At 39.5% G+C, this 24859-nt stretch overlaps 1 protein-coding gene and 1 long non-coding RNA gene across 2 annotated transcripts in view; one reads left to right on the forward strand and one right to left on the reverse strand.

The window, feature by feature from the left end:
• Positions 1–24717, forward strand: LOC108641590. Its single transcript, XR_001922106.1, has 4 exons — positions 1–125; positions 1608–1649; positions 2398–2464; positions 24458–24717. It is a non-coding gene; the product is annotated as an uncharacterized LOC108641590 (long non-coding RNA).
• Positions 24381–24859, reverse strand: part of SLC9A4 (solute carrier family 9 member A4) — a 31449-nt gene continuing 30970 nt past the window's right edge. Inside the window, exon 12 of the mRNA XM_018083998.2 lies at positions 24381–24682. Within this exon, the coding sequence (XP_017939487.1) occupies positions 24381–24682 (302 nt within the window). The remainder of the gene's footprint in view (positions 24683–24859) is intronic.

Consider the following 24859-nt stretch of genomic DNA (forward strand, 5'->3'; position numbering starts at 1 on the left):
CCAGCTCCTGCCCCCCAGTACCCGCTGGGATGAACGGGGGTGCGCAGGTGTAGGCAGAGCTGGAAGGTCTTCCTTTAACTGTAGATTACTCTAAGAGAGATGTGTATGCAGTCATATAAATACAAGTACGTATATGTATATATATTTGTATATAAACTAAAGTGTTAACACACTCTATAGGTATATACACGCCTATAAATAAATATAGTCTCATAGATACATACATGTATCTAAAAGCAATTTAGATTAGAGACTTTATATGTATGCATGTACATCTATTTGCATACGTGTAAATGTGTGTGTGTATGTATACATATGAATGTTTATATGTATATATATTTAAGAAAGTAATTTTTACATATGTATATGTGTATGTATGTATATATCTATGTCGCCATTACCAAATACAGAATAGGTGCTTCTACCAAATATGTTATAGACACCATTCTGTTCCCACTAATAAGGAGCAAAATTCTGTTAATGTGGGGAGTTAAAAGAACACACTCTGTATACATATATATATGTAGGTTCATGTATATGTATATGCATGTTGTAGAACACCTATTTATTTTATGATCTATAATTATATAGTATATTATATATTCAATATATACAATTATATAGATAGGAGTTTTTCTGCTGTGCCTTTTGGAACTGGACATGTCTATCTCATGTTGGTCTTTTTAGCCACCAGCGTGCTTGTAACAAACGTGGGTAGAGCCCTCCCCAAATCTTCGTTCTCAAAGCCTAGCCATGATTAAATATTTATTTCCACCTATCGAGCATGTGATAGGTACAATCCTGTTACTGTTAATTAATAGATTTTCATTCTGTTAATTCAGAGAGTTAAAATTGCGCACTGTATAAACATATGTGATTGCTCATACATATATTCTCATGTATGTATATATAAATATATGACTGATCAAATAGTTTTGTGTGTGTGTGTGTTGCAAATATTGAACATATGATTGGCAAAATCCTGTTCCTAAAGGCATTGGAAGGTGATTCCATTAGATACTGCTGAGGACAAGCTTTCTGTATTTCCTGAAAGAGTGGAATCTCACCCATGATTTACTCATGACTTCATCACTTATGAGTAAGACAGTATTCCAAAGCTCAAACTCATAAAATCTTTAGAGCACACGGTTCTGCATGCCTCTATAGCAAAACATGTCTTTCATGAATTCCAATAAAACTAAAGCAGGAAGTAAGGGTTCTCCTTTTTTCCCCTGATTTATCAGTGGCTACTGTTTCTGTAAGGTGTAAAGCTCAGAATCAATTAGCTGAATACCTGTAGTTGTTACTTAACCCCTAGAACCTGAAAAGAGGGCACTAAGCCTATTGCTTTTAATGACATAACATTAATAACAGTTGTTCTTTATTTTATCTACAATTCAGCAAAGAAAACATGTTCTAGTATCAAACCAGTGTATACACCATCTAACCCTCTAGCTGCATGTAATATCTTCATATCTTCTTTTATTTGTTATATTAGATTCTCTGAAATAAGAGGATCAGATAAATATTGCCAATTCTGAGGACATTTCATTTATATGGAAAAGGAATACAAAAAGAAAATGCTCTTTCTTTTCTGGATCTCCTAGTTCCTGTCAGACCATCCGTAAGAAGAGAAGTCTAACCCTCAGGTGAGAGAGATAGCATTAAATTCCATATGCAAATCAGATTAAAAATCATAAATTTAATTGTCTGAAATCATAAGATCTGTAATTGTACATGTATGTCACATTTTATGACCTTTCCTGCAGATGAAGAAAAATACGGTTATGAAAGTGCCAATACACTTTCTCCTAGGAACAGTGTTACAGATCCCTTCTAGTTATCTACATTATCTCACTGGACTGAGAATAATCTTCAATAATGTCAATGCAAAAGCATTGGCAAGAGCAAGCTGGCCAAAGCTGTTAGAAGTATTGTTATTTATATACTGTCCCATTGATCCTTTAATATCGCTTCACAATCCAGTGGTGGATTCACCGTCCCTGGAGGTTTTTAAGATGAGACTGGATGTGGCACTTGGTGCCATGGTCTAGTAACCACAGCAGTGTTGGATGAAGGGTTGGACTTGATGATCTCAGAGGTCTTTTCCAACCTGGTTGATTCTATGATTCTATGATCTATGCTGGAATTCTTACGCCCATTCAACAGTCACAGCCAAAATACACTGTAGGGCATTTTGGACCATTGTCCAACAGCTCTGGCAGGTGCAGCAGCCACCAGATCAGTGTTTGGAAATTGTGAAAAATTGGCTGAGGGTTTCCCTTTGCCAGAAGAGGGGAATGAAGACTTTAGGTGGAGAAAAGATTAGGCATACAAAAGTGGAGGAAGGTTCCTTCTCACAGAAAATGTTCTTCATTACTGCCCTTTTCATTACAGGCAGTGAGGGATGACAGAGCATGGCTGCTGCATACTGGCAGAGACAGAGAGTTGCTTCAGCACCCAGGTAATGCCCTTACAGTCACAAGGTTTCTCCCAGGCATGGGAAAATGGACCCTTCCTCAGGGCACCATCCACACATTTGCCATTATTTGTCCTCTGACTCATCTCCTCTCCAAAAATAAACGGCCACACGCAACAGAAATCCTTCTTGCTCTGACACTACTGTGGGTCTTGGTACTAGGCTAACTCTCTTTATATATTATAAAAATGAGAAGTTGGCAAATGGAAAGAAAAATAAAATGATGGAAAGATGTCACTAATCCTGAGGCTGGTGACTTACATGCCAGTAATAAAAAGGGAAATAATATATTGACACAGACCCCAAAACACTGGGAGAGTGAAGAAAATGAGAGTTGAGATTAATTATAAGAGTTGATGCTGTCTATTGTTACATCAAAATAACATATTTTATGGATGGATTGTATAGATGAGAATACCCACTATTTGAGTAGGAATTGCCTTTACAGGATAGCACGATACAGCAGGGAAGCAAACCCTATTTGACTTCAGAGCTAGTTGAAATAGATGCAGTGAAGCTGAGCACAGTATAAGGTGCTGAAGGTCTTAAAAGGATTCTCTCAGTGTTTGCAGCACATGCTGCTTTTCACTTCCACCAGACCTGTGCAGCTGGTCCCACAGATGCTGAGGGGTTTCGTCACCAGTGAAAGGTCTTTAAATCTCAGAGATTTGCCTAAGACAGGAGAATGGGGTACAATATTCCCATTATCACTGCTTCACCCAGGCCATATGAGACAGCAGCAGCAGCTTCACTCCCCTCCACTGCCCTCCACTGCCCCTCAAACTCTGCCCAACCCTGCAAGTATCTGCACAAAAAGTAGTTCCACCTGAAGCCATGACCAGGGACATCACCATATGGAGAAAAATATTCCTGAACTTTATTGCTGCCCGAGGAGGGGAGGGAGGGGGTCCCCTCAGCCAGGGAGAGCTATAGAGGAGACGTGAAGGTGTGTTCCTGGCGCCACAGTGTCTCGTCATGGCTCTGCCCCTGACAATTCAATGCATCTGCTCCCACTTCAGAACAATTTTCTGTCGGGTCGCTCCGCACCATTTCAATGACAGCACAAACAGAAAGCACGTACACCAAACTTGCCTGATGGCAACTGATCCATAGAGGACCTTCCCGCAATGCCCCCACCGCTGCCTCCCTGCCCGCACTGTGCCGTGCCATCTGCTGCTGCAGTACTTTCATCTCCTTAATTCTGCTCGCAGGCATTGTCTGTTTTACCAGACACAGTGCTAACAGCATTTCACGTGACAAAGTGCGTGCTATTTTATACATCAAGATGCTAATTCACATGATTCAGTTTGTTTACCTTTTAATCCATTTATTGATTACTACTGGAAATTGCTGCCAGAGCAAGGGACTGCTCAGGGTACCCACAGTGTACTGGTTGCAAAGGAGAGGCATTGACAGTCAGACCACACAGGTTTGCAATAGCTCGGGTGGTTCATACAGGTGTTATGACAGTTTAGTTTTACTTTTGCTGTAGCAGGCAGTGGGACTTTCTCATTGTAGGCATGACGCTGAGTTACAGGGTTGTATGTTGTCTGTGATTATTAATCCAGCTTTATCTTTACAGTAGGAAAGATCTATATTGCTATTATAAAAATCTGTTTCTACGATGAAATGAAAAAAGCAATTTGAACAAATGAGAATTATCACTTTATCATAAATTTAGCTCCATTTTTTAGGGATTCCCTAAAAATAATGACATAATATTTTCGAACTTGATTTTCTGACCTGTCTTTGATATCAAGGAAGAATTTCTGGAAAATGTTACTGTGACTATTTCAATAAATAGATCTCCTGTGAGCAATATAGTAGGTGTTCTCTAGTAAATATGATCAAAAACATGAAAAGGGTTAGGGGAAATTTGTAAATATATGATTAAGTATTTGTCCATCATTTTCATTGCTATTCTAGTTTGGCAGATATTTTCAACAGATTAAAAAAAAAAGTTATATTTTATTCCTGATATTTTATTTTTATGCAAATTAACACTGTGCAGAGAAGCTTACTCTTGAATACTTCTTATTTTCCCTGACACAGTTCATACAGCAGTATTGTAAAATCTGTGTTCCTTGTTCAGAAGTATAAATTTCACCATTCTTCCTAGTCACTTAACTAAAACAGCCAAAGGCTTTCTCCAGTTTTCCCAAAAAATATAGCACAGGAGATTTAAACACAGACCACCTTGCTGAAATATATTAGGATGTTACTAAAATAAATTTGCTAAAAATTCTAGTATTTTCATTAGAACAAGGGAAGAAGTTTTCAGGCTACATCAGGTAAAGAGGTGATTTGTCTTAAATCTGTAGCTGTATGGGAATCAAAGTACCACAAGGAAAACCTCTGCCTGTTGTACATGCAACTAGGATGTTCAAAGAGTTAAGTGAAAACAGACACCTAAGAGGTGACACAGGGTTTTTTTTACTTATTTAGAAGTAGTCTCATTGGAGATTTAAGGACTATAAAATACAAATATGCTTGACTGAGAGTTTTTGATTTGATAGGGGAGCTGGTCACTCACCTGCATTTATTATGTTAATAAACATTTCTCAAAATTCTCTTCCATTTATGAGGGCTGTGTCACTGGGCCTTGACTGTATAACTCTGTCTCTAAATCCATTAATTAGTGAATGAATATCTCAGCTATAGAGTGATTTATTTTCTGGAATCAATAGCCCATTGAGGATGTGTTTTTCCACAGCCTTTTCCAGGACTGCTTAGCAACTGTCCCCATAAACCACATCCACCAGAGGCATTTTACCTTCCTCATATGGGCACTTTAATGGCAGCAATTTAGCCGTTTTAAGGCCCTTGCAATGTTAACTGTTTTGTCTGCACAAACTGGTTTTTTTAGCTGGAAAGAGTTGAGAAAGGGCACAGGTACTGGCAACTAGCTGCCTAATATTCCAGGATTCAAGGAGTGACAGATGCAGCAGTTGCCTGGCTATAGATGTGGAACATGAGGGAAGGAGCATAGCTACTTCTTTAATCTTCAAAAGCAGCCCAATGAATGAAGTACTGAATTCAGAGTGCTGAACTCTGCTTTTCTGGTTTTCTCTTAGGCCTCACTCAGCAGCTGCTGCCACACAGCACCAGTCAAAGTTATTCCAGTATGAAGCCCTGAGGGAGAAATGTATTGCTGCTTCTGTGGATTATAGGCAACCACTTCCCCAAAGCCAGAGCTAATCTGTGTATTAGAGTAATTGCACCCATGTGAACACTCTCCCAAAGACTTCTCCTAAGGCCGTCCCCAGCCAGCAGGTGTGTACACAGGCACTTTGCTCACCATGAGTAAGCATCTCTAGCGGGTTCAGCCAGGAAAGCCTTTTGTGCCTCCTATCAAATAGCAGAGAGGTTTTAGCAGCGTTACGGAGCATCAGAATTAAACATCATCCCCAAGAACAAAAAAGCTGATGGTCCTACCATCAGCTGCTGCAGGAGGACTAAGTGATGTGTCTAACTCCAAAAGGATACTTATAAGCCAGGAAGACTAATAATCCACGAAGTTAATTTTTGCAATTACTTGAAAGTAAAGTGCCCTTCTTCTGTTCATAAGACAGACAAAATTGAGAAGAAATGCCCAGAGTGGTTTGTGCTGTTTTTCCTTTCATTAGTTGTGTTTCAGATGATCTGGGAAATTACATTGTTGGGCACATTTGCTGGAAATCTAGAATTGGAGATGACAGACTCATCTCCCTCTCTAAAGGATTAGAACAATCTAATTGTTTAATAGGTAAGCAACATGTTTAATGTTTAAACTGTAAATCCCTTCTTTAGCTCACTCTGCACCAGGACACTTAGTCATTGAATGATTTCTGAGACTGTGTCCCCATGCTGGCTGTCAAAAGTAGCCACTGTTCTCAAGCTTAGCACCTGTCACTGCCATGAATACAGAAATACTAATTTAAATGTTTAACTTCGGGGGCAAAAAAAGTTAATGACTAAAAGAATGCCTCCAGTTTCAGCCTTCCAATGGCATCAACAATGATGAGAATTTTCCTTTGAAAACAGAGCCTGATAGGGTATGGTAGATATGATAAGCATGTTTTTTAATGCTTTCCCTTGAGTTCAGCTGTTGGAGTTGGTGACTGAAGTGATTCCTTTAGCGCTGTAGCCCATATTTACAACAGTAGTAACCTTTGAAGCATAGAGGTTCAGCCTCTGTTTGCAAAGGGCAAGGTGAAGACTGACCCAATCCTGCTAAGCTACACTTTCTACTTGCTCTTTGCTAGTAGATTAATAGCAAAAGCATGTTTAACAAGTGTTGTTTTCAAAATGCTGAGGGGTTGTCAATTTTTTTCCCTGAAGAAAATTTCATTTAAAAATAAATGTTATAATGTTTCTCAAGTAGTTCTGAAGCAAGTAAAAATGTGTCCAAGCCATGCTCTCTATCACCTTATTCTCTGTTAAGCACAACCTAAAGTCTGTTTTCCCTCTCACCAACTTAAGCTGGGGGCTTTTCTTAGAGGACTAAGATCTTCAGCAGGAGTCTAGAAATGTCTACCTTACAGAATGTCATCCTGTAGCAGGGATGCTGGTCAGTTTATAACAGTAGCTGGAACTGCTGTACATATGTGGGGTGAACAGGGAGCTGTTCACTCCACAGCCCCTTTCTCATCTGCCCCTTGTTTCTGACGCACTCTTGTCTCTCCTCTTTATCCCAAGAACCTACCTACAAAATACAAATAAATGCACCCTGTTCTTGCTCAGTCAGAGCTGAGCAACGCTGGTCTTCATTGAGCTATAGGGAACTATCCTTTAGCAATGGTGAAAAAATCCACCTCAGATTCTCTACAACCCCCAAGGCTGACTCTGTCTAGAGTGATGCTATACATATTCCACTGAAGCCAGGAAAGTGTTCCTGACAGCTGAAAGAGAAGCAGTCCCAATACAAAGAAGATATTTTGTAATTTGCGTTGCCCTGAAAGGTAGTTTGTGAATTGCTACAGTGATCAGCCAAAGAATTAACTGTCTCTACACTAATACTGTGTATGCACGGGTTGAAGAGTAACAATATTTATCTGGAAACAGAATTAACCTAGAATAGGTGTTATTTTTTTATACACTATACACTATAACTTTCTTTTAGAGTTCAGAAAGACACATTTCAAGAGTTGATGAATTCTTCTTTCTTTTCAGTGTCTTGAGTTTGTATTTTGCTTATCTTTTCTCAGTTTTCCTTATTTCTTATTTCTCTTAATCCACTGTATCCACTGAAGTTAATTAGCTATTGCTTTCATCTCTTACGTCACCGTATTTTCATTGGAGAAGGTTAATAAACCTGTGCAGAATCTTTAACCAATGATCTCAGCTGCCTGGCTTTATGACCAGTAGGCTGGTGTGAACACAGGTTTTCCACTTGACTTGGTGTAAGTTTGGCTTTAAATTTTACACAGAATGTTATTTATGGCTTGTTTTCAATAAAAATTAGTCTAGTTCATTGTTCCTATGATTCATGTGTAAAAATAAACCTTCCTCACCTCTTCGCATAATCCTGTCCATGGGAAAGTTAGCACAAAACAATCAGGTAAGAAATTAAAGAATATCATTCATTCGTTCAAGAAGACATATCGTTGGAAAGTCCAACCTTCCCATTACTCCTTAAAGATGAAGTATGTTTGGGAGAATATAGTCAGTGAGGCTGCGAGAGTTAAAAGAAAGGCTTTGATTTGAAGTCCCCTGTAGACACCATTAGAGTCAAAAGGACTACAGCTGTTAAAGTCTGCCTCTGCACTACAGAGATAAAGGGTACTGCATTCAGCTGCATATGAAATACCCCCTAACCTACAGCCTGGATTTTAGCACTTCCTAAGTGGAATAATATCAGTATGTGAGGTTAACAGAGCAAAGCTGCAGTGATTAGAGCACGCAGTAGTCAAGCATCAACCCCTTTTTTTTCTAGAAAAAGGTTTCTCATGATCTCAGAGATTATATTATTGAACCCCATGCCTTATTTAACATTCCAATACAGAGTAAAGAAAAATGCACAATATTTTCATTATCTGAGGTTACCAAATTAAAAACAACAACAAAAAAAAGAAAAGTAACAGCCCAAATTGCTGATATTGTAAAACTTCTCAAAGAATTTTATATGCCGTTTTAAGTTGGAAAGATGGGTACGGGAGCTTTCAGGGGAAGAAAAATGTGGACTTTTCATTGGAAAGCTTTGAGATGAGTGGAAACTTTTAATAAACTAATGGTTTCTCACTGCTCTAAAAACAAACTGGACACATTGGCATAATGAGGAAGATGTCAGATTTTCTTTGTCTGAATGAAAAGAATTCAGTTAGCTTTATCAGCATTTGGTAAACATTTTAAATGGAAGATATATGTAACTTATACCACTGGAAAAATCTGATTAACCTTTTCAGTGTTCACAATCCTTTGGTGATCACCAGTATCACTTTGGCTCTCATACCCTCTTAATCTATCTATACTCTGGGTTTGATTGTACTGGAATGATAATAGTTTAGGAGAGGACAAATTTACTGCTTCCACAACAACAAACAGCCAGCCTCTTTTCCTTTTAAATATAGATATTTAATTTAATATCTATATGAATACATGGTGTGTGGTGGGGTCCTGGGCTGGCTGGGAGTCCCCCAGGAATCCCCCACTGGCGCCGCGTGCGCAGAGCGCATGTGGTTCAGGCACGGCCGCGACAGGAGAGGGGAGAGAGAGAGTGGGGGAGCCTTGCCGGCAGTTGCTTCTTGCCTGTGGAGGAGGAGAGAGCAGCTTTGGAGCACACAGAGGTTTGCCGTTCCAGGTTTGGGGGGGAAGGGGGAGGGAGGTACAGGGGATGAGAGGGATACCAGGGAAGTGGGGGTGGGGGAGAACGCAGCGAGGGGAGGGGTATGCAGTGGGCCATGGGGGTCGCTCTGATGTTGCGGGAGGGAGAGCAGGCCCCGTAAGGATCATCCATCTAAGAGACGGTCACTCTATCAAACCTACGTCCTGAGGAAACTCGCTGCCGACTGTCCAATGCTTGCTGGGCGGCAGATGAACCTCAGGATTAAAGGATGGGTTCAGTTCCGCGCATACTGCATCTCACCTAAAAATCCATTGCACAGGCTTGAAGGCTTTACCCACATGCAAAAAGTCCTGTAGCGATGGGTGAGGGTCGAAATGGCAGGTGAAAGGTGCACTGGAAGCCACAGACCCAAACCTGCATGCAGGTGGTTCAGGATATTGGTCATTTGAGACTGACCGGAGATGACAGTCTCTTGGGGCAGCACCCTGAATGACCAAGCAGCCTTTTCAAGGAGAGCACTGCTTGCTCCACTCGGAGAGGAGCCTAGAAAAGGTGGCCTAAACAAAGCTCATCTCCACTTTCACCTGGTTGGTTAACCGCAGGCCAACGGGCATCTTCTTCCAATGTGGTCGCACAAAGATCAAAAGACAAAGGCATGCACCTGCCTCCAAAGGTGTACCTAAATTAACTCTAGCATGTTGGAACATCAGAACCATGCTCGATTCTGTGGATAGCGGACGTCCTGAGCGACGTTCTGCCCTAATTGCTCATGAACTGGCTCGTCTCAACATCGACATTGCTACTCTCAGTGAAGTTCGCCTTCACGAGGAAGGCAGCCTCAGAGAACATGGTGCCGGTTACACACTCTTTTGGTCAGGTAAGCCCAGAACCGAAAAACATCTCTCAGGAGTCGGCTTCATGATCAAAAACTCTATTCTTCCCAAACTCAAAAATCTGCTGACAGGTCACTCTGACCGCATTATCTCCCTACGCCTTCCACTCCACAACAACCAACACGTCATCCTCTTTAATATATATGCCCCAACTCTCCAAGCTGACCTTGCCGAAAAAGATAAATTTTACACTGACCTGCGTCGCCTTACCCAAAAGGTGCCTGCAGATGATAAGATCATTATCCTTGGTGATTTCAACGCCAGAGTAGGTAAGAATTTTGAAGCATGGAAAGGTATATTAGGCAAGCATGGTGTTGGAAACTGCAACGATAATGATCGACTTCTGCTAGAATTCTGTGCGGAGCAACAGCTCACCGTCACTAATACTATCTTCAAGCAGAAAAATAGTCTGAAGACAACCTGGATGCACCCCAGATCTAAGCATTGGCACCTCATCAGTTATGTCTTGGTGCGACGGAGAGATGTTCGCGATGTCCACCATGCCCGCGTGATGCCCAGTGCAGAATGTCAAACAGACCATCAGCTTGTGCACTGTAAACTCAACTTCAATCTCACATTCAAACCCAAAAGATACAAGGACTCCCTGAAACATCTCAGCCTTGGCCATATTGATCACCATAACTGGTCTACTCTGGCCTCCAATTGGGAGAACTGGAGACACACCATCTATAACGCTGCTGATGCTTTTGAGAAAGCACGCAGGATCACCCTTGAGGAGAAAAGGCAATGCAGAAAGAATCGTGCCTTGCAGAATATACCACCTAAGGAGTCTTTCTGCTGTGCCATTTGCAACCAGACATGCCTGTCTCATATTGGCCTTTTCAGCCACCAACGTGCTTGCAACAAACGTGGGTAGAGCCCTCCCCAAATCTTCGTTCGTGAAGCCTAGCCATGATGATGATATGAATACATGTACACACACTCACACATACATGCACATGAGTATAATTTTATTTATATTTTATATATTTTCCATGTAATTAGCTCTGATACATAGTCCTATATTTGAAACTATTTTTCGCTTTCTTCATGAATACAGATATTGCAACTAGAATCTACTCCTGTGTTTTTAAATCATTTCAGCTAGGCATAGATACGTAAATGTTAGAGTTCCCAACTTAATTACAAGCATTTGAAAGAGATAAAAAAAGCAGCAGGATTTGATCCCACAATTACATATGGGTATCAAAACGTGAACATACCTTTTAATAAGAAAAAAGGCTGCACAGGGAAGAAAACCAGCAAGCAAACAAACAAAAAAGCCCCAAACCCTCTAGAAAACCATTTTTATAAGCATAGCAGAAAAGTGCAGAGGAATGGTAAAGTGTGTTCTGATGCCTACAACAAACAAATCTACTCATAGAAGCCATGTCAGAATAGCATTACTTTATTGAGAAGATTGTATCCATTTCCTTGTATTTTAACCTGCCTCTGATTACTTTCTTATGCAACAGGCTTTCTTGGAACATTGCATCATGGAATAAAAAGGTGGAGCAGTTATATTCATAGTCATTAACTACCAGTATTTTTTTTAACTACTCCTGTGTGAGATTCCATAGATATCTTCTGAGAAAGGAATATACTGCCAAAAAATGGAATTAGCAAAATTTCTAACAGAATTGACAAATCTATCATTTCTTGATACACAGAAATAAGTAAATCCCCTCTTCCATTTGCAGGTGCCTTGGGAAATGCCAGTTCTGAGGAGAGGAGCAGAGGCTGCATATCTGTCCTGTGCAATTAATCTCTGCTTGTCTTGTGGGGAAATAAAATTGTCACATAAGTAATTTGGTTCTCAGCTAGACCAGCATCTTGGTGCCAATCCTATAATGGTAGCATTACCCATCCCATAGTATTTGAAATAAACCAGAGTAGTTAGTAATCAGAAAAACCTTGGAGAGGAAAGAGGAATCTGTCTGACCTGTATTTTCTATTGCAGAAGTCAAATACCTTAAAACTTGAAGCTGTATGAACTCCAGTAGTGAAGGGCTAACAATTTTTTGATCCTACATATAGTCCAGTCCTAGCAGCAGGATTCCAAGACTCAGTACAATGCACATGTGAACAGATGCATTCTTTAGGCAAAATAGCTGGGCTTCTTAGATGAACATGGGCACAGGGCTTATGATATAGATACAGCTGTTCTTAATCTGGAAATTGCTTTTTTAGAGTTCATGCAAGTATTTGGGTACAGAACTACAGTAAAAAGCATGCTTTTAACAACTGCTCACAAGTTCAGCCCTAGCATCACATAAAATGTATCCAGATGCTGATCACAGAAAGACCAAAATCTATTAAACCCCCTTCAACTCCTCCTTAAAGGTAGTCATAATTTTATTTTTAGGGTGCCTCATCTGTCCTTTAGCAATGGCACCTTGGGATCTATTTAGAGCTCCTAGAATGCAGCAGGCACTTCAAAAGAGCCTACTTGTTACTGCCCAGGCTCATCAATCACTGCCTGTAGATGCTGCCTCTTACAGCTGAGCATGAAAGACACTCCACCTTGATAAGCTGGGCACACATCTGAAGCCAAATGTGGATTCCAATCCTATGTTTTCCCACTGCTGCTATTAAAATCACAGACCAATCTGAGCAAGGTGCCTCCTCCCTCATTGGTCATTGCATGTACCTCTTTTCCTGAATATTTTTTTACAGTGCTGGAATGGAATATGACTTTTGCTCCTTGCTAAGAGACTTGTAGTAGTGTGCATTCCCCAGGTATTTTCCAAGTGACTACTCACTAGAGGAGAAAGGAATCATGGATGAGGGATTGGACTAGATGACCTCCAGAGGTCCCTTCTCAACCATTCTGTGATTCTATCATAAGAAGGGATTTTCCCTATCAACCTTGCAGTGGTTGCCTCTCTGGGAATTTTTGATGAAGCCTTCTCTCCTGGGATTGAGACTAAGGTTTCACACACCTGCAGCATGCTAAAAGAGGTTGAACAGAGAGATACAAATTGCCAAAATCACAAGGGTCAAAAGAACAGCAGGTTCAGATGCAGTTTTTGGAAGCGGGTATAATTGGTATGATTCAGAGCTGGCACTGAGCAGAGAAGTTGGCTTCTGACTCAGGAGGTCAATGAAACTCTGGGTTTGAACTGTCCAGTTTACCCCAAGAAATCATTCCTGAATGCTTCTGTGTCAGGCCAAAACCAGAAAGTATGTAATTCTCCTCACTGCAGAAAATCAAGCAATTGACCCAACCAGCAATTACTGCAGGATCCAGATAATCCCCACATACAGAGTGGAGGAGAATTTTGGGGCTGTTTGAAAGAGAAAATCCTGCCTTCTTGAACTCAGTTGCAAAAAAATCCAAATCCAAATGTGATTTCACCCTACATTATGCTATTGTGAGTGTGGAGATTTTTTGGTTATAGATAAGGATCAGCCAGGGTTTATTGCAAAGTTTATTTTATAGTAAGCCTGTAGCAGCAATTAAAGTTCCAAAACAGTTTTCACATACTAGTAATTTAAAGAAAAGTACATCTCTGAAGATGTAATTTTCCATTTTTAATCTCTATCCAAAGATATTCATTAACTTTGAGCAAATTCCTGTCAAACAGTTATAATTGTATGAAAAAAGATACTTTTCCAGATGTTAAAAAAGATGACTGCTGACTTTTTCCTTTCTCTTCTATAAGATAAGCCAAAAGAGATGACCTTTGAAGACTGGTACATAAACACAACTCAGGAACTTGTTCATAAATGCACTATAAGATTAAACTGGTAAAGAACTAAATTATAAAACCTGAATGCTGGGTATTAAGAATGCCCAGTAGAAGAAGTGACAAAAAGGTATTTCGATTTCTTTTGAGTCACAACCTGCTTCCTAATCTATACCTGAGGTCACAAAACTAATCCATGTGGAACTGGGACTCATCTCTAGCACAGACATCAGAGCATGGGTGATTTCAGCCTCAGTGCAAAAGCTGTAGCTATGTACAACCTTAAAAATGTTCATTTTAGAATTATGTCAAGCAACTTAAAAAAAAATTTCTTACCATAAGGTAAGACAATAACTGGCAGAAAATAATTATTCTTCATATAGAATGATTCTATGTGCTATTGTAACATAGAATTAATTTACTTAATATATAAACTTCCAGGAATAGAGCCTTTTCTTGGATTATATTTAGAAGAGTGAGTGTGTATCTGGACTCCTTTAACATGTAGTGGTCTCTGTAGGATGATAATATATTGAGGAAAAGAAATCTTTTTTCCAACCTACCACCCAGCTGTACCTCACATCCTGACACAAAAATTTGTCAGACGCATGCAGAGAGAAAAAAAACCCGGACACAATTTCCCAGTAGCCAATGAAGATCTTTTCCAGGATAATTAATTATATATAGAAGATAAATCAATAATTTCTTCATGCCTGGCAGCATGTAGTTCTCAAGTAGGTTTAATATTTTGCTTTAATATTTTGCTTTACGGAAAAATTGTATAAAGATGCCATAACATTTACGGCATCTATGACATATGCAAACTAGGATTGATTTTAATTCTTTAAATTTGGTGTATCTTGATCTTCTTAGACTGACAGAGCAAGTACACCTCTAATATCAAGTTAATAATATCATAATGCGCTGGCGAATTATTTTGGCTTTTAATTTTATCTATATCAAAATAAGATATTGCTTTATGTACAGCTTTTCATACTTTTTATTAAAAACATAATGAACTTGGTATTTTTCTCTCCTTACACTTGCAGAAATCATTCTCTACAAACCCTGAATTAAGATACCATAGTAGATACTAGTAAAATGTCATTAGCAATATCCATTTGTCTCTTGTGAGAAGGATGTTTTAGGGACAGCAGTGGTTCTGGAAATATACTAAAAATAAAACTTCTCAGGCTTTGGTGGAGGCTTTAACAAACTGGAATACCTGAAGAAGGAAAAATTCCATCTTGGTGACCATGGCCAGATCTGCCATAACAGTTGACACCTAAGGAAAAAGATACCAATTTGTATTGCTGTGGCTCCTAGAAAAGCCAAGCAGTGTGGGTGCCAATTCTTTACTGGGCAGTTAAAAAACATATAATAACTTTAAGAGCACAAAGCCCTATTCTTTATTTATGCCTTTGTTTAATACTGAGTAGTCCTTAGCAAAGGCACAAGTCTGAAAACAAATACAGACACAATACTCCCATTTCCACATACTACTTAGCTCTTAATAGGAGATTTCTTATTTATTTCAAGAACTTTATTCATATGGGACTAATTCTTAAATGCTTGCCTTTAATGAGACTACTCCCAACCTTGAAGTTAAGCATTAAGGTCCAGATCCTTGTGGGTATTTACGTGTTTAATCATTTTCCTGTATCAGAACTAGACCAAAAAGACATGTTCCAAATTCTTGGTCATAAAGGCATGACAGTTCCTAGATACTTCTTTCTGCCATAGGCAGCCTGCCAACTGGAAAGCTGCTTGGCCTCAAAATTTCAAGAATACCGTGTGTCAGTCTGGCACAGGGAACTGGTCACTAAATTCCAGTCATGTAATACATAGAGGCACAGTGTTTTCCTTTGGTGATATAAACTCCTGGAATGCAGTATAGCACTGCAAAAAACCACATTTCCCCCTGTGTTATGTCTTCTGTCTTCATGCCAATGTTTTTTAATTCCACATCAAAAAAAAAGGAAAAAAATTTCTAAAATTAGTTTTTAAAAGGCAACTATCCTGATAAGGATTCTGACTTCAGTGGGTGTTGGGAAACAGCCTTTTTCATATGCAACATGAAAGCTGTTCCTTCTTAGCACAGCTTACCTTTGGTTCTATTAATTTCCAGAAGAGGATTTGAATGTGTCACCTTTCCCTTTTGGCTCTTTAAATACATTGCTTAATTCTATCAACAGAGGTCACTGCAGCACTTTTCCTCTTTGGTGAAAGCGTGCCTTTTCCAGCAGACAAAGCAGAATTAATGGTCTCATCTAGCAGAACTTTAGTTTATCAGTTAGACACTAGTACAGGAAGATTTACACATAGTGGGAAGCTGGGAAAAAAAAACAAACTGAAACAAACTAAAGCAAAAATCCACAAATAGTAATAACAATAATAATAATAATAATAATAATAAGGAGAGCTCATTTCAGCTTTGGAACTTAACTAATTAATGCAAACTTGTTTATAGTGATGTTTTGAGCTTTGTCACTATCTTTCTTTTCATTACCTAGAAACAAGACATGTACATCTGATCTTGGCACCAGCTGTTCTATTTGCTCTGTAGCACTTAGTAAATCAGTATCAGGCATTTTTGCATTAGAGAAAAATAAGAAAAAAAGCTCCCGAAAGAGCTCCTTCAAATTACTAAGACTTGATTAACACATTTGTCAGCAGTCATGACTTTCATTTAAATCTATGTTTGCATACATATGGAAATGATGGGGAAAGATTTTGGGATATTTATCATTAAGAGGAATTCAAGCCAAGGGGTCCATTTGAGCCAGCAGTAATGTGAGCCTCTCAATTTTCTATCGCTAAAGCCATTACAGCTGATAGAGCCAAATACGTTTGCAGACAGAGAGCCTTTTAGAAATAAGCCGAGCATAGGAGTTGTACACAGTGAGACACTGTTAAATATATATATATATATATATTCCCTTTTTATGTGTACACATAGAAATAGCTTAGTTTAATGAGGAGGAAAAGAAGATTCATCTCAAAGCTAAACCAGTCATAATGCCTAGCTTTGAAAAGATGCTTTTCTTTCATAGGTGCCATAAGGATTGGGTCAGTGGAATACTACTTCAGGCACATTAAGCTGCACTCATATGTTCACCATTAGGGTGTCTACACAAGCAGTAGGTGTTTGAGCTCCCACTGGAGTCAGTGGAGGCTGAACTGTAGCCACCCACGTGTTCAACTGATTTATGCCCTAAGTGCCATTAGCTACCTTGAGCAGATCCCCACCAACTTAAGCCCCAGGGGTGCTGTCCAGCTGCCATAAAGGAGCTCCAAGGGGCCTCCCTAACCTCTGACTGCTGATCCAGGGAGTAAAGGGAGTAAATGGTTCCTATGCCAAACCTGGCAACACAGATGGCTCGAGGCACCTGTGTATGACTTAGCCCTGAGTGTCTTTAGCCCTGTGCTAAAACATCTGAGGCCTGCCATCCTCATCAGATCAAAACGAAAAGCAGCAATTTCCAAGAATTTCTGTTATTGGTTCCAAGAAAAAAGTTTATTTGCCATAGTATATTTACTTCTTACAAGCCCCTACAATGTTACCAGCTTTTGGAACTAAGCAAAACTTGCCAAACATATGTAGTTTTTTAAAGGAACGACAGTGAATGTACTAGGGAAAAGTGAGTGAAAAAAGTATTTTTTTCGCATTTCATGTGTTTTATACAGATATCTTAAATATGGCAACATTTTATGATATCTTTTAGGATACTGGGCATTTGTAAACAGCAGGTCCTGATGTCTGGCTTGAAGCAGTGCACAAACAATACACAATTTTCTGTGCAGATTGTTTTGGTTTTTATGGTGAGAGATGAATGAAGACTTTCAGCTTGCTCTTCTGTTCCTTTCTGTAGGTTTCAGTCACCTGAAAGTTTAATGGAAGCAAAAGTACACTCTGGGTCAAGGAACCAGTGTCTCTTTTTCCTGGCACTGTTCCTATAGTATGTGTACACATGGCTCATTTTCTTTGTGCAAGTTTTGCCACCTTACACATAGGGTTCTAACACTGGCATAAATCTCAGGATGTCCTGCTGCTGAACTGTCTGGACTTTGTCTTCATACAGCACCCAGAAGACACTGTGCAGCACTGCAAGTATTTTCAATATTCATCGTCATGTAATATTGAAGCTGAATATATTTGGATAGCTGACTTTCATTTACATATTGTTTTCTCACCCATTGCAAGCTGCTGTGATGGGAAATTTACCCACAAATAAAGTAGTGAATAAAGCTAGCTAAAGGGTTATAGGTTTTATTCCAAGATATCTTAAAAAAAAGTAAGAGCCCTTTTATTTTGACATTTGTGCATAACTCATTATTTTCACACCGTATCACTGCTGATAGTACATTAGAGCAAGGAGCAAATGGTGTTAGGCTCAGTATCAAATAATGAGTCATAATTAATACGTGACAGCAGTTTAACTTCAAGCTTCTTTTATGATAATTTTATATTTAGCAGAATAGGTTACTGATAGGAAAGCACTGAGCAGATAGATGTCTAATGATCTGACTTGTGTTTGCATGTGTAAAGGGATGTTGCAGATGGTTAATACCTGTGCCCCCAGCTCACTGTGGCTATTCTTGACAGATACTTCCTTTTTTCCTAGCTTTCTCCTGCAAGACTGTAGAAAAAAAGTAAGGGATGATGTTCAGTTGGGATGTTTATTCCTTACCAGCTGTTCTCTATTGATGTGGCTGCAATCTGCCCTGCCAAAGTAAACCCTGAAAATCAGAGTTTGGACTAGTTTTCTTCAGTTCATGTCTCATTTCTTGTGACTGAAAGGTAGTCGAATTTTTCCATGTGGATGGGTGGATTAGAAGTAAACAAGAACCAATATTAACTTTTGAAATTTCACACCTGTGTAACCAAAGAAGGAAAGAAAAAGGAGTTTCACTTGTGATTAACACTGAGACAGATTCTCAAAACGAAATGAATTAAGAAGCTTAGCTCAACAGACTTCTAGTCCTTTTAACTGGTTCAGAATATTACTCATATAACTTCACACCTTTAATTTTAACGTTCTCCAGTATAGTGAGTTTGGCAAAACAATAAATGTAATTGTCCTACCTAAAAAGTAGACAAAATATAAAGATAAGGTAATCTGTTTTTCCACTCTCAGTGTTTATGTTTTATCCATATACAGAGAAAATTAGAAAAGGTACCTATGAAGAAAGGCAGCTTGGAAATATTTGTTATATTTTCCAGAGTCTCCCATAGGCTTCTAAATAGTAGTTTCCACAAATATATGACAATAAAATGTGAGTTTTGGGGATCTAATGGCTGCAGAGAAAAACTTTGAAAGTGTCAGTTCTCAAAACTGACACACCAGCAAGAAAGGCTGCTGGTGAAACACTTCACGATTATTTTCATCTTCTGTTACTTAAAAGTCATGGTTCTCATTCATAGCAATTTGACAATTTCCCCTGCAGAAATCACTGGTCCTCTTTCTCTGACTACCTCTCTTGTAAATATGGATTAAGCTATCCTTCTCACATTAAACATGATCTTCTCTACCAGCCCCTCCAGCCTGAAATTCTGACCTACTTTTCTGAATCTCATATAACCTTCCCTAGCTGGTCTTAGTATATCTGAACTTCTGTCTTTCAAGCTGGCCTAGTTCCTTGGCCCACACACACGGCAGTAAATCAGTCCATCTAGAGCTCCCATTGGGACATTTGCTCTATTCTTATTGCAGCTCCTCCTCTCTGGCTCTGATAGACACATGCCTGCTCCACTCACTGGAGTTTTAAGCCACGCCATGAGGTGAATTATCGCCCCTGCTTTTGCACTAGTGTAACTCAGAAACTGCTTTCGGGTCTTTCATAGCATCCTTCCCCACCTCGCTTGCTGGCATTATTACATAACCAGCGTGTCATCTGGGTGCTGTACAGATGGCAGAGGCAGCCCTGACTACACAGGGGTGAGCACTATTGCCCCTGGAAGAGAGATCATAGCAATGCCACCTTCTGGTGCACTCTGGTATATCGGGAGGGCACAGCTTGGGTGCTCCCTGCGCTAGCTGCTATCATGTCCTGATTGCTGGCGCTGCCCTTGCTGCTGCATTCCTGATGCTAAGCTCTCTAAGGAAGAGATTATCCTTTTACTACACATTCTTACTTGCCAGGGATATGAGTTGAAAAGCAATAGCTGCAGCAAGACTAACAGGATCTAACAGTTAATTACACTGTGCAATAAATATGAAAGTATTGCAGGCTGCTCACAACATATTATTGACTTTGATAACTCCTTCCTGTTTTCTGCAGTATTCTACAGAAAATATTGCAATATTTGACCATTACTGTTTTTACTACTAAACTCTTTTCTCATTATAACTGTTCTTATTGTCCTATTTCTCTCATCGATTAGCAAGTTCTGTTCAGGTGTGAGCTGGTTTAGGCTGGGATAGAGGTAATTTTCTTCATATTAGCTCATATGGCGCTGTATTTTGGATTTGTGTGAAACAGTGTTGATAACAAAGGGATGTTTTTGTTGTTGCTGAGCAGTGCTCATGACGAGTCAAGACCTGTTCTGCCTCTCATGCCACCCCACCAGAGAGCAGGCTGGGGGTGCACAAGGAGTTTGGAGGGGACACAGGCAGGACAGCTGACCCCATTTGACCAAAGGGATATCCCACACCATGTGGTGTCATGCTTCACAATAAAAGTTGAGGGAATAGGAAGGAAAGGGAGGACATTCAGAGTGACGGTGTTTGTTTGGTTTTCCCAAATCAGCATTACACATGATGGAGCCTGGCTTTCCTGGAGAAGTCTGAACCTCCACCTACCCATAGGAAGTGGTGAATTAATTCCTTGTTTTGCTTTTTTTGCGTGCACAGCCTTTGCTTTACCTATCAAACCGTCTTTATCTCAAGCAAAAGTTTTCTCACTTTTGCTCTTCCAGTTTTCTCTCTCATCCCACTGGGGGGGAGGGAACGAGTGGTTGCATGGGGCTGAGTTACCGGCTGTGGTTAAACCACAACAAGGTTGTGGTTTATTTTGTCTGCTGTCAAAGGTAGAGGCTATTCATTATTATTCCTTCCTGAAACTCACCTGTCCTGCACTGTCCTCCTGCCCAAGGAAATAGTCTGAACTCTTTGAGTTCCTGTTTCCTCTCTAGATTTTGAATAATAATTCTTTGCCTTCTGGGCATAAGTATACTGTTCTAGTTCACCTTAAATCAGTATACAATTTAAATTCCAGAGTACCAGGATAAAAAATAGGAGATCTTGAATTAACTTACCTTTGTAAATTATCAGCACAAGGTTCCTGGATGTGACCCAGGTTAAAGAGTCTAAGAATGTGCACACACAGTGGATTTAAATTCATTCTCTAAACCACTTCAGTTTTCTTTATGGACAGGCCTGAAAGCCTATAGACATGGAGTAAATTACTTGTAATAAGATATTGTTGTAGTTATTGCTTATTCAAAACATACTTAATGTGCTTCTTTAAGGAGAACTTTTTGTCCACAAGTATGAAATAACAATAAAAAAAATAAAATGTGCAAGTTTATATTTTAGAACATATTTTATACAGGCATTTGCAGCATTGCTTCTTGGCTGTTGGCCAGCAAAACCATTAACATCAATTAATGGCACAGAAGGAAATTTTCTTCCAGTCCTATTTACTAATTGCTAGGAAAGAAAACTAAAAATAGACTTTACAAGTTTGGGGGCCAAACTGAAAAATCTGAAAGCACTCTATTAACTTCTAGTTGCTCTACAGCTTTACACTCTCTGAAGTTCTGGTCTGCTGGTTTCATTGAAGAAAATATTAGAAATTAAGCAGAAGAGAGAGATTAATCTCCATCTTTGCACTATTAGTATTTTAGAAAGATTTAATTATTTTTCTCTAATTCTAATATAAATCAGTCATTAGAAATGGAATGCTTTGCTGCCTACTTACAATGGGTAATTATATAATGGTCTATGACTTTCACAATATTTAAGGAATTTGGGAGTCAATTTTGAGTATGTTTGTCAAACATATACTGACCAAACTGCACAGACTCCTCTTTTCTATGATGTATGTCTAGGCCCTTTCCATTCCACTCCAGACATTAATCCTCCTCATCTCCCAGAGTTTGTTTCAGTCCAGTTCCCCCAGACAAGCCGTTGATTAAATCTTCTTAAAGAGGAAATGCTGAATTTGCAGCTCACAGTAATTCCTCAGTTAAACCTCTCTCTTGAGCCTCCTTTTGAAGATGACACAATATCCCCTCTTCCCCCTCCTTTCAAATTTCCACTTTCTCTCCATCACTGTCCCCAAGGATTGCCAGCAATTCATATCACCCACCAGCCACTCTTGGAGATCCCACATCCTCACGACTCTGCAATGCAGAAGCACGTTCCACATCTCTGCCACCCTACTCCATACACCTCTGTGGCCTATGGACCACATCTTATAGGTACTAATTTTGCCCTTAATTAAATATCATGTGGCAACTGGGTGGCTCACAGTGCAATTTAAGACACAATTTTGTATGATAACTGTTCCTTTAATATCACAATTTAATTTAGATTTATGATATGTCAATATAACTTGCTATAGGACTGAGATCTGGCACAAGGCTTTTGTTTAAAAACTCTGTAGAGAACTTCCTCCTTTGGTGGAGCTGGGTTTATTTGTTGATTTTCAGGTACGTAACTGTATTTCATTGCTAATTCAGTGTCAATACAAAAGCAAAATCCTACTCTGTTTTAATAATGTACCAGTGTTTTCATAAAAGGAAGTTGTATAATTTCTCTGGCACAATAAGGAAATACAAACAGAACTTGAGTTCCATAAAGCTTTGTACGATTTCAATACAGATGATTCATTATCCTGCTAAGCATAAAAGCTGCAATCTTGAGAAAAGGGGGGAAAGGGCTTTTATTTTTTTCCTCTGGTGGTGCTTTTTAAATTTCTTAGTTTAGATTCTACCTGTCCTGATTCAGAAATCCTTTGTAAGAAATGTGAAGTCATAACTTACGCTTATAAGTTTTTTATGGACCAGGACACACAAACACTTAACAACAATAGGAAAAAAAAAAGAAACATACAGGTGGCACTGCTCTCTCTAATTCTTATCTCTCTGACTCTTAGAGTAGCATTTACAGACCTTGAGTTGGGCAGCTAAGAATGCTCTGAGTGGAGGAGAAAGAAACTTGACAAAAACATGTCTGACCTTGGTGCATTTCTTAACCATAGATTTGAGCTGTAAGGGTGGGTTTATGGACTTCTGGATTCATTTCATCCCTCTGGATAAAATCAGCTCATGTACAGTTTCAAGACACAAGTGACAGTGGCAATGCTGCAGAAAAGAGCTCCATCAGAGGGACTAGGTGTCTAGGACTTAGCCTTTATCTAAAATTACTCAAGACCATACTTCTTGCTTATCCTGCCACTAGGGAGACCTACCATTGAGAGTGGAGCATGGGCATACAGAAACACTTGGAAGGGAGCTCTGTAGAAAGGTTGGGAAGTCATGTGCTTCAGTGCACGACCTTCTGGTTATTTCTGCTTTTTTGGTAAATACTTCTCTGTACAACATATAGACAGACACATTACAAAAAGCTGGGAGCAAAACACAGGGCCTCTCTTTCCTGCTAGCCGGCAGGCTACAAGGTTAGGTTCCCTTTACCTTTAATCCCAGTTTCTTACTTCCCACCTGCAGTGCTGGTCCAGTTTTAGTGTGAAGAATGGTCCACCCATTTTGAGCACACAAAGTGGGAGTGAGGAATGGAGATTAGATACAATGAAGCCTCCCACTTGCTGAATTACAAGAAAATTGTGTATGTTCTTGCCATCCCGCATTTACAAGTAAAAGGTATCCTGACAGCACCCTGCCTGAAGAGTCCTCTGGCTTTGTGCATACAAGGATACCTCCTTTATTCATTCAGTGTAGGCAGGTGATAGGAAATTGGTTTAAGTAGAGGGAGTTACAGACCATCACAGCAACTAACTTTAGGCACTTTTTCAGAGCCAAAATCTGAGCTGACAAAAAATTCCCAAGTGCTGAAAATGTCCACTAAAAATCCTTTTGACTTAAGATCTTGTTTAGGCACCTTCAGTTTAAAAGCCCTAAAAATGCCTTTCTGCTTTTAACTTCTTCCTGGAATATCTCAGCTACTCTGAGGTCAAAAGCTCTGTGCAAGTCATCAACCTATGCATTCGCGTGTCAAGGATGCCTTTACAAATTTCTTTCCTCTGGATGCAGGCCATAATTATGGAACAAAGGCAGTATCAGCTTCTACCCATAGCATTGCCTGAGCCCTACTACTGTTGCTTAAATCCAGGTTCAAACCTCTGCAAAGATCATGTTCTCCTCTTTCCTGCAGTGTTTTGTTGGAAAGAACGCTTGATATAAACATTTAAAAATTTGAGTCTTCTCTGAGCCACTAAGTGCCTTGATACAGTGCTTGAAAGTGATACGAGAACAAGGACACTGGTCCCAAAAGGAAAATCATAGTTTGGTTCATATAAGAAGAGCTTTGTTATTTCTTTTGGAGCAGTGCACAAGGGGCCCTAGAGATGCAAACACTGGTCTTCTCTGCTCCTCATATAACTAATGGCCTGGCTGGTGCCATTGCTTCTGTCTCTTCTTCTGACTCATACTCCTCTACTTCTCTCACAGTGAACCGAGACTTTGGCATTAGAGCTAGATTGTCTGCTCTGGTGAAACGATGATGGCTGATTGAATTTCCTCTTCGACCTGACAGATTGGACGGACCTGCTTGTCTATCTAAGTGTGCCATTGGAATCAGCTCTTCTTGGCGGTGCTTTGCTTCGAGTGGCCGTAGTCGGGCCTGGGGTCTGAACATTAATGGCAATGCAGCATCAGAGTCACTTCTATGCTGATCTAAAGAAAAATAGACAAATAATTAATATTTTAAAGAAGAGAAAAGAGAACTACCATGGTATAGGCAAGAGCATTCAATAAAATACAGCATTATGGTTTTAAACTCTGTAACCGAAGCATTTTAAATAATTACTATAGAATAAGAAAGAAGTCAAGAACTAAAAATAACCCTATTTT

Source organism: Manacus vitellinus, unplaced genomic scaffold (genome assembly GCF_001715985.3).
Source record: "Manacus vitellinus isolate BGI_N305 unplaced genomic scaffold, ASM171598v3 scaffold_7_pilon, whole genome shotgun sequence".
In the NCBI taxonomy this organism is placed as follows: domain Eukaryota; kingdom Metazoa; phylum Chordata; class Aves; order Passeriformes; family Pipridae; genus Manacus; species Manacus vitellinus.